Below are 14,675 nucleotides of genomic sequence, written 5' to 3' on the forward strand. Positions count from 1 at the left end.
TAGGCCTAGCCTACTCATTATTTCAGTACACATAATAAAAAGCAATGCGCACAACTTATTTCGGGGAAGAGGTTGTGGAATATTTTCGCTGAAAATGGCCGACGAAAATGTTACCAAGGAGAAGGTACGCTAAGCTTTTATTTAATTTTTTCAGTGAACCGAGTATCTTTATTAAGTTTTGTGTAAACATCACTATTTCTAAAAACAACTACGAAGCAATTCTCACCTGATATCGTTTTCTTTTTGCTTTTTCAAGGTATAATTGTTCAAGGATATCGAGAGTATTTTCCATCATGGTCCCATACGCTGATTATTGTGTACCATTTTCGTTATGCTCACTGTAGATGACAGATTGCGACTGCTACAGACAATTCCTGCTGCAGGCAGATACACACCAGTTCAGAATCAGAATCGTATCCAGAATTTGACCCGTGACTCCAGCGTGGAGATACCTTACTATAACGTACTATATTATAACAAATCAACTAGACTCTAGATCTAGTCTAGACTCTAAATCTTCTTATTGTTCAAACACTGGAAATGATTTAAAGACAAAGTTGTTATGTTTCTACTTTCTTCCTGTTTCATTTTCATTTTTCTTTTTTTCGGAGTAGATCTAGGTCTAGACATTTTTCTAGAGAGTCTATTTTTCCTAAAAAAAACGAAGACATTATCATTAGCAATGTGATTTACGAATTCAAGTGCCGATGTGAAGCTCGGTACATTATGATAGGGCGTACAACGCAGAGACTGGCAAATCGAGTAAAACGGCATGTGCCTTCCTTCATTTGGAACCGCCAGACCAACGCGCGTTCACAACCGCCGCACTCATGCAAACAGGGAAACATCCGTACAGCAGACAATGCCAACTGTGCCATCGCTCAGTACTTGCTGAACAACCAAGACGGCGCTGAACAATACTGTTCATCTTGGTTCAAAGTTCTCTGCCGAGCGAGAAAATTTACTCATCTGTGCATGCTCGAAGCAACACACATTCAGTTGACCAACCCTCTTCTATGCAGACAGAAGGAGTTTGTTTCGGACACTTGTATTATTTTAGCGATTATCCCGGTATAACCAGCTGACACTATACCTAATTTACTGTTGCCTTAGACAGCCAATCAGAGCTCGTTATATTCAAGCCTTGATCCTTTCAGTTTCCGTTTATATTGTTCGATTTCGGCTTTCTGTTTCATTCTTGGGTTTTACTCTGATGAGTGCAAGACGAAAAGCTTTAGTATGGCTCTTTTCAACGCGCTTCTCAGACATTATCTAGTCTAATATACACTTTCTTATAGGTTTCAAGGCATGCATGCATGTGAAGTTAGGGACTGTAATCTCAGATCCTCATTAAATTAATGTAAGTAATTCATCATTACGGTCGCTTATTTGGTGTGTATTGGTAGTGCAAAATTGAACTTTAAGTATGACACAAAACCAGGAAAGGGTCAGATCGAGGAAAAATGAGTGGAATAGGTCAGTGAAAGTTTGAGCAATATCCGATTAAAGATAAGAAAGTTATGAATTTTTGAACTTGCGATCAATCAAACACAAATTGGCAACTCTGTGAGGTGTCTTGCGAGCTCACCTCCCATAATCAGATTTCGCTCACACTTTCACTGACTTGTTTTCTGCTTCTATTAAAACCAACTCAATATCAGGGTGGACTTCTCCTTTAAGTCATAATATTGTTGATATGTTTAAAGTTAGCCCAAGAGGACGAGTATGTGACACCAAGGAGGATGGAGCCTGAGCCAAAGAAACCTTCAGACTTAGCCCCTCAACCGAGTGCACCATACCCTGATAACCCTCAGCCAAAACCTCAGGCAAGGCCAAGGGGCAAGAAAGGTCAGAAGAACATATTATGAACAACCATTGTTGTTGTTTTGTTGTTGGTGTAGTCATAAATTATATGATATGATTACTTTTATGTGTTTCTATCCATGGGGTAGCTTTTTTTTTTCTTTACTTTTTTTACCTTTCTGCTTTTTTAAACTTTGATTTTTTTTTCCTAATTTATTTACACTTTGAGAAATTTCTTTATCTCATTACGGATATCCTGACTTATTCTATTATTGCAGTTTATAATTCTTTAGAATATTTCTATAAAAGTATAAGTTACTTTAAAATGTCACATTCTGATCCATACTTGTGAAGAGAGATACAATTGTTCATTTTGTGTGGAGATGGTTTCTGTCGGTGTTTAGGCCTTCAAAGTTAAAATAAGAACATAAACTCCTGAAGATTCAAACACACAGAGCAGTGAGAATGGATGAAATCCCCCTCTCCCCTTCCCTACTCGAGTGCTTTCCTCTTTTCTTTTATTTAATTTAGGTCAAGAAAATATAACTACGTAATACAGTAAAACTATATAGTACAGTAAATATGTTAAGACTATGAAATAAGTAAATACAGTAAAACTATGAAATAATACAGGTTAAACTAAATATTAATATACTATAAGAAAAGAATTTTATCATTTTACTTCATCATCATAGTTTTTTTAAATGAACCCCTCTTTAATTTTCCTTCTTACATATTTTTCTGTAGCACCTGAACTTCCAGTATTTGAAAGGAGAAACTGGTTGATTCATCTCCACTATGTTAGGAAAGAATTTGACAACTCCAAGGTAACATTTGTATTTATTATCTTTTCCATGTTCATCTTTTCTTTTATTTTCACATTAATTCATATGTTGTTGCTTTAAAAACTAGGTATAAAGACCTAATTATATTAAATTTCTTAATCATTTTGCAAAATAACTATCAGTACAGACTTGTAACTTATTAATCATGCTCAATAGTATTTGTTTGGAAATTTAATGCATGGCAAATGAATGAGTTGACCACTGATGCAATTCAACAGTGCCTGATTTGAAGAAGAAAAAAAGATCACTGCAGGTTTAAAAAATATATATATACATGTACATGAAAGATGTTTAGGTTCACTGTGAAATATGAAGACAGTATAGATTGATCTAAGTGAATTTATCAAATGTCAGGGAGTTACCTCAATTGAATGATATCTAATAAAGTGAATGAAATATTTCATCTAGTCACAAACTTGTGTCTGTCAATACACTGAAAAATGTTCTAAATGGTGTATTTTATTTCTAACCTCTCAACAACCAGGCTCTTATTAAAGAGCAGCTCCAGGAATCCAACGGCCTGTGTGAATACGCCCTCTATGTTCAAGCTCTGATACTACGACAGGAAGGCAGGATACAGGAGTCTTTAGAGTGCTTTCAGACGTGTTCTTTGATCAACGCTCAGAACCCAGACAACCTGAAGCAAGTTGCTCGCTCTCTGTAAGTTCCTGTAGCTTCAGCTTCCCAGCATCTGGAGTAGTTTCAAATATATTATTTATAGCCCATTGGATAAAATATATAAAATACAGTCAAACCCAAGCCTTTTATTAACCGGGCGCCGGGCGATTTTTACCCTACGGTCCCTGACTTTTGGCGCCCGGTAAGACGGGGAAAATGAGTACCGGGCGCCGGTTCATTTTTATTTCTGGCGCCCGGTCTGGGAGAATTAACATTTTCTGTTTCATAAACTTCCACATGTCTAGCACTAAATGTTCACAAATGTGACAAAAACTTACTTGATACGAGTTAAACATGGACTGAATGAACCCTAACAAATCATTACATAATGAGAATCCTAATTAAAATCGCCCAGAAAGAATTGCAGCACTAATACGAGCGGCCGCTATCTCCTACTCCTAGCGGAGTACGGAGCACACAATACAGGGGATGTACACCACTCAAAGCTAAGACGAGCGCATTTCCCCAAGCCATGCATACACACACAAATGACATCAGTGCTGTACTGCACTACACACACAGTGTCAGTACAAGAAAGTCTCGATGTAACTTCCAAAAATCCATCCCAAAAGCCAAATTTTGCCGTCAAAAATGCGGAATCGGAGTCATATTTCCAAAGCTCACGGGGGTTTAGCCCAGGTTTAAGAAACAGTTTCATCAAAATAGCGCTAAAAATCAAGAAATCAGCGATTTTTTTGCCAGTTTTTTTGCCTATCGCATGCCCTTCGGATGTAATGGTATCTTCAAAAAGCCAAATGAAAAACAGAACACCGGACCTGCTGATGCATTGACTTTATGTACAAAGTTGATTGCAACTCCAGACTTGCCTTGATTCAGCAGCCCTCGTACTCATTGACTAAAATTCTGTGATGTTTTAAATAATGGATTTTTTTGATCAAATAGGCAAATATATTTAACAAATTTTTTTTTTTTTTTTTAATTATTATTATTTTTATTTTATTTTTAAAAATATTTTTTTAAGTGACAGGTCTAAATAACAAACCCGTTAAACAGGCAAATTTTTTTTTTTCACCTAAAATATGCTTTTTCAAGCTGAATACCGGTAATATGTTTTTTGAAAGTGACAGGTTGGCAGCTCTGCATTGTCATTATAGATGGTTTTTCTTAAGTATTTTTTTTTATAAAAATAATTTAATTCCCCCTTTCCTAACATTTTTCAATTTTTGACATTTAACGGCATGAAAATAGTATTAAACATGAACTACAACAACTACAGATTTATCCAAGGTATGAGTGATTTAATATAAGAGTGCTCAAAATGTAAACTGTAGAAATTAAACTACCGTATGTATAAATAAAAGGTAACGTTTAACAAATAATTTAAAAGAATACATATTTTCATCAATTTTGGAAACGGCTCCTGGTCCTGGAAAATGGCTCCCGGTTCTCTAAAAAAATTAAGGACCGGGAGCCGCTTTTTCAGATATTTGGCTCCCGGTCTGCTTTGACTTAATAAAAGGCTTGGTCAAACCTGTCGTAGTTGCCACCTCTATAAAAAGGCCACCTGTCTAAAGGGGCCAATTTTCTGTGTCCCTTGAGTGGCCTTTATAGACAGGTTTGACTGTATAGGACTTTTTGTATATATACAGTGGTCTTTTATTGCTATCAAAGGCAGGGTTTATTCCAACATCGCTGCCCCTGCTGATCTGTATGTTTAAGTGCGACATCTTTTGGTGAAAGTGTACATAGAGCAATTTCCGGTTTCTGTGCCCAAGCGTCATCACACGTGCCAATCAGTTGGTGATGCATTGTGGGACAAAGCTGTCAACACATCGCCAGGTTGTAAGCAGCAGATCAAGCAGATGGCAGTACACATAAATCTGAAGCAGTGTCAGTAGAACACCCTGCCTTTAAATATTTGATATCCCATAATGCTAAGAAGGGTAAAGTTAATCAAACAGCCAATGCAAAATTACATACATTTCTGTTTTATTATTACAAGATTTGGTCCAAAATATTCTGACAAAAGTTACAATTTGACTCTGCTACTTCAACTATTTATGTTAGGAAACTGACGATTTTGGTTTGGTGCCCCTATTAAACTATTTTACCTGAGATTTTCCCATATACTCTTTGTAATATGAAGTTCTTCTTTGTTTTTACTTTAGATTCTTGCTAGGAAGACACAAGGCAGCCATAGATGTTTATGCTGAAGCATCGCGAATGACAGAGAAAGACTGGGAGATTGCTCATAATCTAGGAGTCTGCTACATGTATCTCAAAGAGTATCTGAAGGTAAGCCCTTTTTTTATCAAAAATACATTTTTGTCAATCATTGAAATAATTGTTTGTTTATACCTGAAATTTGTAACGAAGAGGGCAAATGTTATGATGTCTTAGAAAAAGCCAAAGAAATATTATTAAAGGGCGGTCTGTCATTATATTCACCAATTATTTAAAAGATAATATGAGAGTAAAGTCTGAAAATTAATTTCATAGCCATTTCTTTTTTGGAGGTATTACCCTTTAATACTTGTTATAAAAAGGGATAATTAAGAGGAAATACGATCACCCTCAGAATCAACATAATGGATATGGAATTGACTTCATTTGTGAATTTCAAACTTTTGATTGTTTCCATTGTGAACGATACCATTGAATGCTCAAACTCAAACCTGTTTCAGCAACAACCTGTATAGAAAGACCACCTGTCTACAAAGACCACATTCCCCCTTGAAAATGGTTTCTCATCGAAACATTTATCAAAGGAACCTGCAGATAAAGACCACCTGCCAATCAAGACCACTTTTCTTGTCTCCCTTGAGTGGTCTTGATATACACTGTAGAGGTTACACTGTATTAACTCTTAACTTTCATGCAGGCCAAGGAATACCTGAAGCAGGCCATCCAGTACAACAGACATGATCTGTCGTACGTGATGCTGGCTAAGATTTACCTGGTATCACTGTATTTACTTTTAACTTTCAACTTTCAGGCCAATTAAGGAATACCTGAAGCAGGCCATCCAGTACAACAGACATGATCTGTCGTACGTGATGCTGGCTAAGATTTACCTGGTATCACTGTATTTACTTTTAACTTTCAACTTTCAGGCCAAGGAATACCTGAAGCAGGCCATCCAGTACAACAGACATGATCTGTCATATGTGATGCTTGCTAAGATTTACCTGATGGAAGGAGACATACAGATGGCCACCGATGTCTACAAGAGAGCTGCCGAGTAAGTCATTCCTCTAAAGATAACTAAACGGGAATGTCGTGGTCGTGTGGTTTAAGGTGCTTGACTGGAGATGCGAAGGTCGAGGGTTCGAATCCCGACACGGCACTAATATTCTTTGGCAAGATATTTACCTGCACTTGCTACTCTCCACCCAGGTGTTAAATGGGTACCCGGTAGGTTGTGGTTGAACGGGCAAGTGTGCGCTTGTAAAATGGCGACTGGCTGGAATGTTCCCCCGGGAGTGGAAAATGTGCATACATTGTATGCGGGTAAGCCTGAATCCGATGACCAGGGTAATAATATATATCTGTAAAGCGCTTAGGCACATCGTCGGATCGATGTATTGAGCGCTATATAAACACAGAATGTTATTATTATTATTATGATTCTTTAAGGTTGATGAAGTAAGTAACGGACAGAAAAAGAAGAATTATTCTGTAGGAGAGAGAAAAGAGGTAGTGTACCGGTATTCATCAAGGTGATATGATGGACATAGGTCTGTATTAGATGTAGGTGAAGGGATGGATGTTAGAAAGGTGAATGATTACTTTAGTCAACAGGTAGATAGATGGATAGATAGATAGATTAATTTATTGATTGATTGGTGTATGTTTGATGGATTGCTGGGGAGATATATAGGTAGGAAGATTAAGAGACACAGTAAAAACAATTGTTTTACCTTTATATTATTTGTGTGCAATTACTTCATGCTTTATTGAGGCACACTTTTCCAGAAAATGTGTAGAAAGAATGCCTCCCCACCCACCCCCCCCCCCAAAAAAAAAAAATATATATATTAATAATAATAATAATAATAGTAATGATAATAATAATAATAATAATGGTAAAAAAAAAATTTTTAAATAGTGATAAAAGAGATAGGCATATTTTCTATTTTGTATTGACCAATGTTGCTATTAATTTAATAAGAAGTTTTACTTTTTTGTGAGGTTTTTTTTTTCCTTGCTGACATTCATCTGAAACATGCTACTGAATTGTGTTAACCCTCTGTATAAAAGTTGAATATTCTTCAGTAACCTACCTTTCCTAATGAGACCACCTTTTTATTTTGTTTGTGTACATTCACAGGTCTTTTCCTGAAAACCCTGAACTTCTGACAACTCTCGGACTGCTCTACCTCCAGGTAAAGTCACAATTTATAAAGATTTTTTTATCTGAATTTACTTACGTGACTTTCCTAGATGATATTACAAATTCATCATGTGTTATTCTCAAACTCTGTCTCTTCTATTCTTTGATGTCAACTTCATGTGTTCTCACATGTTTTTAAACTTCCCTACCATTTTTTCTACAATCTACTGATACAGATTATAAAATATGTATCGGGAGCGTATAATTTTACCAGTTATAAATTCCATATATAGTGAGCCAAGCATAATACTGACGAGTTTGAGGTAGGCAATGAATATGAAGGGTCTTTTGGGGATACATTTCTTTGAAGAGAAATCGCTATGTTAAATTGATCATTATTGATGGACTACATGATCTACATACATGAATCTTGCGAATTATGCTGGGAGGAGAGCAAAGTCTCTCTTACAAGTATAAAGAGATCCCTCTTTTAACACATCTTAAAGATATTATCATCATCATAAAATGTTTATTCATCATGACAGGTTGGTCAGAATCAACGTGCCTTTGAGCAGCTTGGGAATGCTTTGACCTATGACCCCAGTCATGTAAAGGTATGTATATTTTTTCAATGCTTAGTTCCAAGTGGGGAATGTACATTTTTTATTCACTTTTGAATTCAATGATAAAACTTGTGTAATATTATTTTCCTTTTTTTGCAATGGACATGAATTGCCTAGAGCGACAATATTGGTTATTATTATTAACCGTTAAAATCTAGACCACATTTTTGTTTCATGAAACATCAGAAATTGTTCATACATATATGGGGGAAAAAGAATAGCAAAGGAAAGACTGTTTACAAGGAAAACATTGTCTTCAATATTACATGGCAAGTATTTCTGGCACAACTGCTACAAAATTTAGGATTTCCAGCTCTTCATAGTTTCAGGTAGCAGCATCTGAATTATGGAATGGAATGCCTGATGTTGTTAAGGAGGCAGTCACAGTTGACCAATTACAAAACAGACTGAAAAGTCATTTGTTTATGAGCAGTTTTCCTTAAGTTTAGATTTAGTTGGTAATTTGGTATCTGATTTGAATTGTATTTTTTTTATATTGCCAACTTCTATCTCTTCCTTATTCTCCAAAGCGCATAGGGACCGAAAAGTAATATGCACTATACAAGTATCGTTTATTATTATTTAATCCTATTTTAGAAAATTCCTATTGATGCATAAAATGAAAATACTCAGATTTGGGAAATAACATTCTTGCTGTGTTGCCAATCTAATAATTCCACTGATTTTGATTTTTAGGCTATTCTAGCAGCTGGTAGTATGATGCAGCAGCATGGAGACTTTGATGTAGCTCTGACCAAGTACCGCATCGCCGCTGCAGCCGTCCCTGAGAGCACATCACTTTGGAACAACATTGGAATGTGCTTCTTCGGCAAGAAGAAATATGTTGCGGTAAGTCAATTTTTATTTTATTTCTTACAGAAAAACAAATTGTTCAGGCTTTATTGTGAGTCATGCAATGGAAAATTTAACAGACATTTTCCAGATTTCTACTTATAGAATTTGAACAAAAGTTCAGTGATTGATATATCGACTTAAACGTCTGAGGACCAAATTAATTACCAAAGAAATATTCTTGTGACCCAGATTGATACTATGTGTGAATTCTTATTATTCTGCAGGGACTAAAAGATCTTGAGAGTATTGTTGTTGGACTTAAAAGTTTATTTTAGCCAATTAAGAGCACTACAGCCCTTTGGTAAGGCATGGATGCTAATGTATTTGTTTTGAAAGGTCTTGATAGGACTTACCTCCCAGCTAGTATAGTTTACACTTTCTTCAATAATCCAATGAAAATTTAACCCTGCAAGTTATTGGATTGTATGTATACGAGAATGTTAATACTGGAATTTGATACCTGAATTTGATGAGCACGATGGGATCTGAAGCATTAGGTCCTAACCAGGAGACTCCATGTAGTCCGTTGAGGATGGACACCATAATATTGATAATAATAGCTATATTTATATTGCACACGTATCCATCCCAGAAGATTCCCAAGGCACCTACAAATACTGCCCTACAATTATTTCCCTGGCTTAAGCCATGCCCTAGGGCACTACAAGCATTCAAGGAATAACCATTTACTTCACCTGGGTGGAGAGTGGCAAAGGTAGGTTAATGTCTTGCCAAAGGACATTAGTGCCGCAACAGGACTCTAACCTTGAAATATGTGATCCACTGTACAGTGACGTATCCATTAGACCACGACACCACTACCAAAGGGTATTAGTATGCTGACTAGGTGTTATGCCAAATTTATTTCCTGTTTCAAGGGTTACCACTCTTCCATATAGACAATGCCATACATTGTTATGATTTTAAGCATGTTCATAGACTCCTTTCCCATCCCGGCTCTTACCACACATAGGCAATCAGCTGCCTCAAAAGGGCGTCCTATCTGTCTCCGTTTGATTGGAAGATCATGTATAACCTTGGTCTGGTGCACCTCACCATGCAGCAGTATGCATCAGCCTTTCATTTCATCAGTGCAGCTATCAACCTTAGACCCAAGATGGGACAGCTCTATATGCTGCTGGCCGGTAACACTTTCTTTCTTTCATTTAACTCTTCAGGCCTGATAATTACCTGATATTTTCCTGATTTAAAAAAAAAAAAAAAAAAAAAAAATCCCCGATTTTACCCCCATTGTTCCTGATGTTTCCATAATTTTCCCAAGCTTCTTACTCAAAAGGGGAGGAATTTTGTTAGATGCCATTTTTCCCCCTGAATTCTTTTTTAATTTTTTTTTATTCAAAGGGGGGGGGGAGGGGGGTGGGTGGTTGAGGAAGAAAAATAAACTTTAATTTGTTTAATTTTTTTTTAGTGCTCACTACAGTATTACCCCTGGCTCTTACAGTGATGTATGTGGTTTGAAGGGCCCAAAGTTTTGCACCCATTGTGATATAGAAAAATTGATTTTCTTCCTAAAAAGTTCAGTAACTATGAAATTTAGTTAAAACATACTTGAAGAGAAAAATATTCTCAAAAACAATGATGAAATGCTGATAATACAAAAAACAACAACAAAAAACTACCTACTTGTAAATAAACTATAGGTCCTAGACTCCTAATGGACATTTCTGCATTGGAAGTGTGTCGCGCGGGGTTGCAAGTTTTGTTTATGAATTGCTTTTTTTTTGCCATCATGGTTCCTTTTTGGGGTTGCACAAGGTTGGCAGCTCTGTATTGGTTGCTCTACAGAAGGTAAAATAATCCATGTGCTCAACAGAGAGAATTGAAAGCTGTTGGTATCTTCATGTTTTATTTTTGTATAAATTCTTTTCAAATACTTTTTTATCTTATGAATGTGCAATAATTTAATCCATAAACATGTGGAAATATGTTTCTTTTAGAACTGCTACATCAACTTCACATGAGGAGGTCTATCCAAACAAATAACAGCTCTCTATATTCTTTTCTTCCAATAGTTGCTTTAACTCATCTGGATGATGAAGAGAATGCTAACAATGCATATGAGCAGGCTGTGGCGCTGGAAGAGTAAGTTGATACTGTATGTTTAGCAATTGCTTTTGCAGTATAGAGTTAGTTGGTTAGTTAGTTCCTTAGTGTTTCACCAATGAAAGAAGTAATAATAGTTATGTTGATGATGATGATGATGAAGATGATGATGATGATGATGATGATGATGATGATGATGATGATGATGATGATGATGATGATGATGATGATGATGATGATGATGATGATGATGGTGGTGGTGGTGGTGGTGGTGATGATGATGATGATATTGATGGTGATAGTGATGGTGAAGATAATAGTGATGGTGATGGTGGTGATGAAGAAAATGATGAAGAAAACAATGAAGAAAACAATGGTGATGATGATGATGTTGGCAAGAGGAATATTGACAAGAATTTATTTTATAAAGCAATTTTTCCATAACTTACAACTCTGGGAATTTAGGAACCACATTGAATGCAAGGCCAGCTGTGCTGATGTATTTCAAAATATGAATCAAAGTTAAACTTCAAAGCTGGAGAAAAAAAATGAAGAAGAAATAAGAGGGAGATAAGAAAAAGTTCATGGATTAGATCAGAAAGTGACAATTTAGAATGGAAAAGGGATGTGAAGAATGGTATGTAAATGGATTACATTTATAAAACAGAGAGGGAGAGAGTGAAACAACAAAGTTCACTTTGGTCCTTTCAACTATTTTGTAATGTTTGTTTCATCCATCATTTCAGGAAAGACCCATCAGTGTGGCTGAACTACGCTGTGTTTCTCTATAACAAAGGAGATAGAAAGAATGCAGCCAAACACTTCACCACCTTTGAACAAAAACTTCAGAAAATGAAGGAAGCAGGAACTCAAGAAATTGACCAAGAGGTAAAGTCTACTTTCCCGTAAGGAAAAGAAATGGGCTGTGGAGCACTGATAAGAGCTTGTACAAAATAGGGCAGAACTACATTTTGACTTGTCACTTAGATTGATTACAGTGTGATTTTTAAACACACATTCTTCATAGAACCCAAAAGTAGAACCAAATCCAAGCTATGTCAGGCACTATCCGGTCAGTTTGGAGGGTATCAATATTGTGATGGAGTGCCCAAACAGTACAAAGTCACAGACCATCATCTCTATCATTATTGATTACCATATCCAGTAGTGTTTTTTCCCCGCCAAAACAATGCTGCACCTGCCGCGCAACGCGCCGGACCACAGCACCGTACCCGTGCTCATTGTCATCCACAGATTGAAATTTTGCATCAATGATTATTAATTTACACTTCTTAAGATATCTCCATTCTCACTATTTATTAGTATTGTATCATAAGTCATTGGGCACGTTCATAAACAGATTTTAAAGCCCATTGTACAGTTTCACAAAATAATGCATAGTTACATTTTACAAATTGGTATTAAACCTTACTCTGAAAGTTATAATGATGTCAGTATGTGTTCTTCTGCCTTTAATAAAAAAAAACTTAAACAAAAAAAATCCTTTGGAGTTTACTCTTGAGGAACAATTGCCATGGTAGTGTGCTGTCTTATGTGTCAATTCTTTGATGTCTCTCCATTGTAGTTGAGCGAGACTGCAGGCAAGCTAGGACCCGCCCTCCAAGTAGGTGAGAACCTTTTATGGAAGGACCAGGCCAACAACAGGCAACAGCAACCACAGCAGCAGCAGCAACAACCGCAAGCTGGAGCCAACTCCGATGCGGCATTGATGTCAGCGTTACAGAACGCTCCACCGCCTTACTCACAGGAAGATCCAGAGGCTGTTACTCGTCAGTCAAGAAGGAAAGAACTTGCACAGTAGATCTTGGACTGGGATTCCATATGAGATTATGGATAATCAGATGACATAATGTTTGTAGGAATGCGAGGGGGAAAATGGCATATGTCATCTCCTTTGGCTATTCATACATTTCCAACAATTTAGGCTCGTTCAGATATGATGAGGTAAATCACAGCGTTTTTGTAAAACGTTAAATGTTCACATTTCTGAATATTATAACATAGAGCTCAGTGAATACATGAAAATATGAGACAGCGATTTACAGCACCATATCTGAACAAACCCAAAGGACACTTATCTTGCAGAATACATAGTTGCACAGTTACTGATTTACCAGTTTCCCATGAAGCATACTGTATCAGTTGCACCTTTTGCAAGTTATATGATTGTCAGAGTACTTGTAGTGAAAGATTTATGCTTGAATTCAAATTATTTCTTCAATTCACCCTGTATTCACCTTGTATTCACTATGCAGTATTTTTCATCTGTTAAAGACACAAGCTTGCTCAGTATGAATTACACAGTTTATACACATAGTCTTATCTTTATAGATGCAGTACAATTGCCCCTTTGCTCACTTTTTCATTTCATACGATAGCAAAGTTGTAAGGAAAGAAACAGCGGTTTCCTTTTTTAACCTGTTTTGAAGCATGAATTACAAATTTGTATGAGGTTTGCTTCTGCAAGAAGGCAAGCTGAGATCTCCACCTCAAACTCTATGATATAAATCTATCTGTACATTCATGAGTGTTCACTGGTTGCCATTCGATGTAGAAGCAAAGTATATCATAATTTCAGGGATGTTATACTATTATAAGGTATCCTTTTACACTTTGCATCTGAATGACCCATTTCAAATATTATATGGTATAAGGATTCAAACACTTATGCGGTATAAGGATTCAAATTAAACATCTGCAAGGGACTGTGGCCATCACATTTTGGATATATTATTTGTTTCAGAATATTTGCGTGTAGAATGAAAAAGATTCCACATGGGTTGCATGTTATCACATTCGCATGCCCATCAAGTAGACTTTAGAAGTAATTCATTAAAAAGGAAAAGGAAAGGTATATGAATATGCCATTACAATAGTAAACAGTATGACTTTCCAGTACTGTATACCGGTAAGAGGATTCAGCTTACTGGGGGTATGTCTCTTTTTTTTCAAAGATTACCTAACATGGTAGAATTTTTTTAACTCAAGGTTTTTGTAGTTTTCTTCAGTGCAGTGTTTTATTTGATATCAGGGCTAAAATTTTAGGCAAATTGAGGACCCTTATTTATTGATGAAATAAAATTGACTGGATTTTGCTGATGGCGCCTATCAAAGATACATTAGAATTTGTGAATGATTCACATTTGTGTCACAAAACAGATATATACACATGTATGTACCATATCGACAGAGAGACTGTCAATTTGTATCACCTTGAGGGAAAGAGATAGAAGAACATCGTAGAATTATTATTTTGTATTTGTGGTGCAATGTGTAGGCTCTACTAGACCTATCTAAAAACTAGACTGCCTTTGATGGTCTGTTGGTGACTTGTTGATAAATCATGTAAATTATATTAAACTATATGAAATGACACAAAATTAGCTTGGTGGTAGCAATTACCATAATGACACAAATCGTCAGAGTCAACAAAATTTTGAAAAGATACATGGGTGCATTGGTATTTGGTTCTGCTTTAAATGCACACATAAT

The 14,675-nt window shown here is 36.2% G+C and overlaps 1 protein-coding gene across 2 annotated transcripts; it reads left to right on the forward strand.

Moving 5' to 3' along the window:
* Positions 1 to 15: 15 nt before the first annotated feature.
* LOC100891867 (Bardet-Biedl syndrome 4 protein) lies at positions 16 to 14,153 on the forward strand. 2 transcript variants are annotated; one of them, XM_030975453.1, is made up of 13 exons: positions 16 to 124; positions 1,707 to 1,848; positions 2,551 to 2,630; positions 3,133 to 3,308; positions 5,456 to 5,582; positions 6,401 to 6,528; positions 7,618 to 7,672; positions 8,166 to 8,234; positions 8,940 to 9,092; positions 10,072 to 10,243; positions 11,132 to 11,201; positions 11,909 to 12,050; positions 12,748 to 14,153. In XM_030975453.1, the coding sequence occupies exons 1-13, from the start codon at positions 95 to 97 to the stop codon at positions 12,982 to 12,984; spliced, it is 1,581 nt and encodes a 526-aa protein (XP_030831313.1). In that variant the 5' UTR covers positions 16 to 94; the 3' UTR covers positions 12,985 to 14,153. The 2 variants fall into 2 exon arrangements, with proteins under 2 accessions (XP_030831313.1, XP_030831314.1); XM_030975454.1 differs by lacking the exon at positions 16 to 124 and adding an exon at positions 1,332 to 1,360.
* Positions 14,154 to 14,675: the final 522 nt, after the last annotated feature.

The sequence above is a fragment of the Strongylocentrotus purpuratus genome, unplaced genomic scaffold (genome assembly GCF_000002235.5).
Source record: "Strongylocentrotus purpuratus isolate Spur 01 unplaced genomic scaffold, Spur_5.0 spur5_scaffold_8, whole genome shotgun sequence".
NCBI lineage: Eukaryota > Metazoa > Echinodermata > Echinoidea > Camarodonta > Strongylocentrotidae > Strongylocentrotus > Strongylocentrotus purpuratus.

Excerpts from the sequence above, each read along its gene's own strand:
- LOC100891867 (XM_030975453.1), top strand. The coding sequence starts at position 95 with ATGGCCGACGAAAATGTTACCAAGGAGAAG. Across the intron at positions 2,631-3,132 it reads AAGAATTTGACAACTCCAAG|GCTCTTATTAAAGAGCAGCT; the intron begins GTAACATTTGTA and ends CTCAACAACCAG. Across the intron at positions 8,235-8,939 it reads ATGACCCCAGTCATGTAAAG|GCTATTCTAGCAGCTGGTAG; the intron begins GTATGTATATTT and ends TTTGATTTTTAG.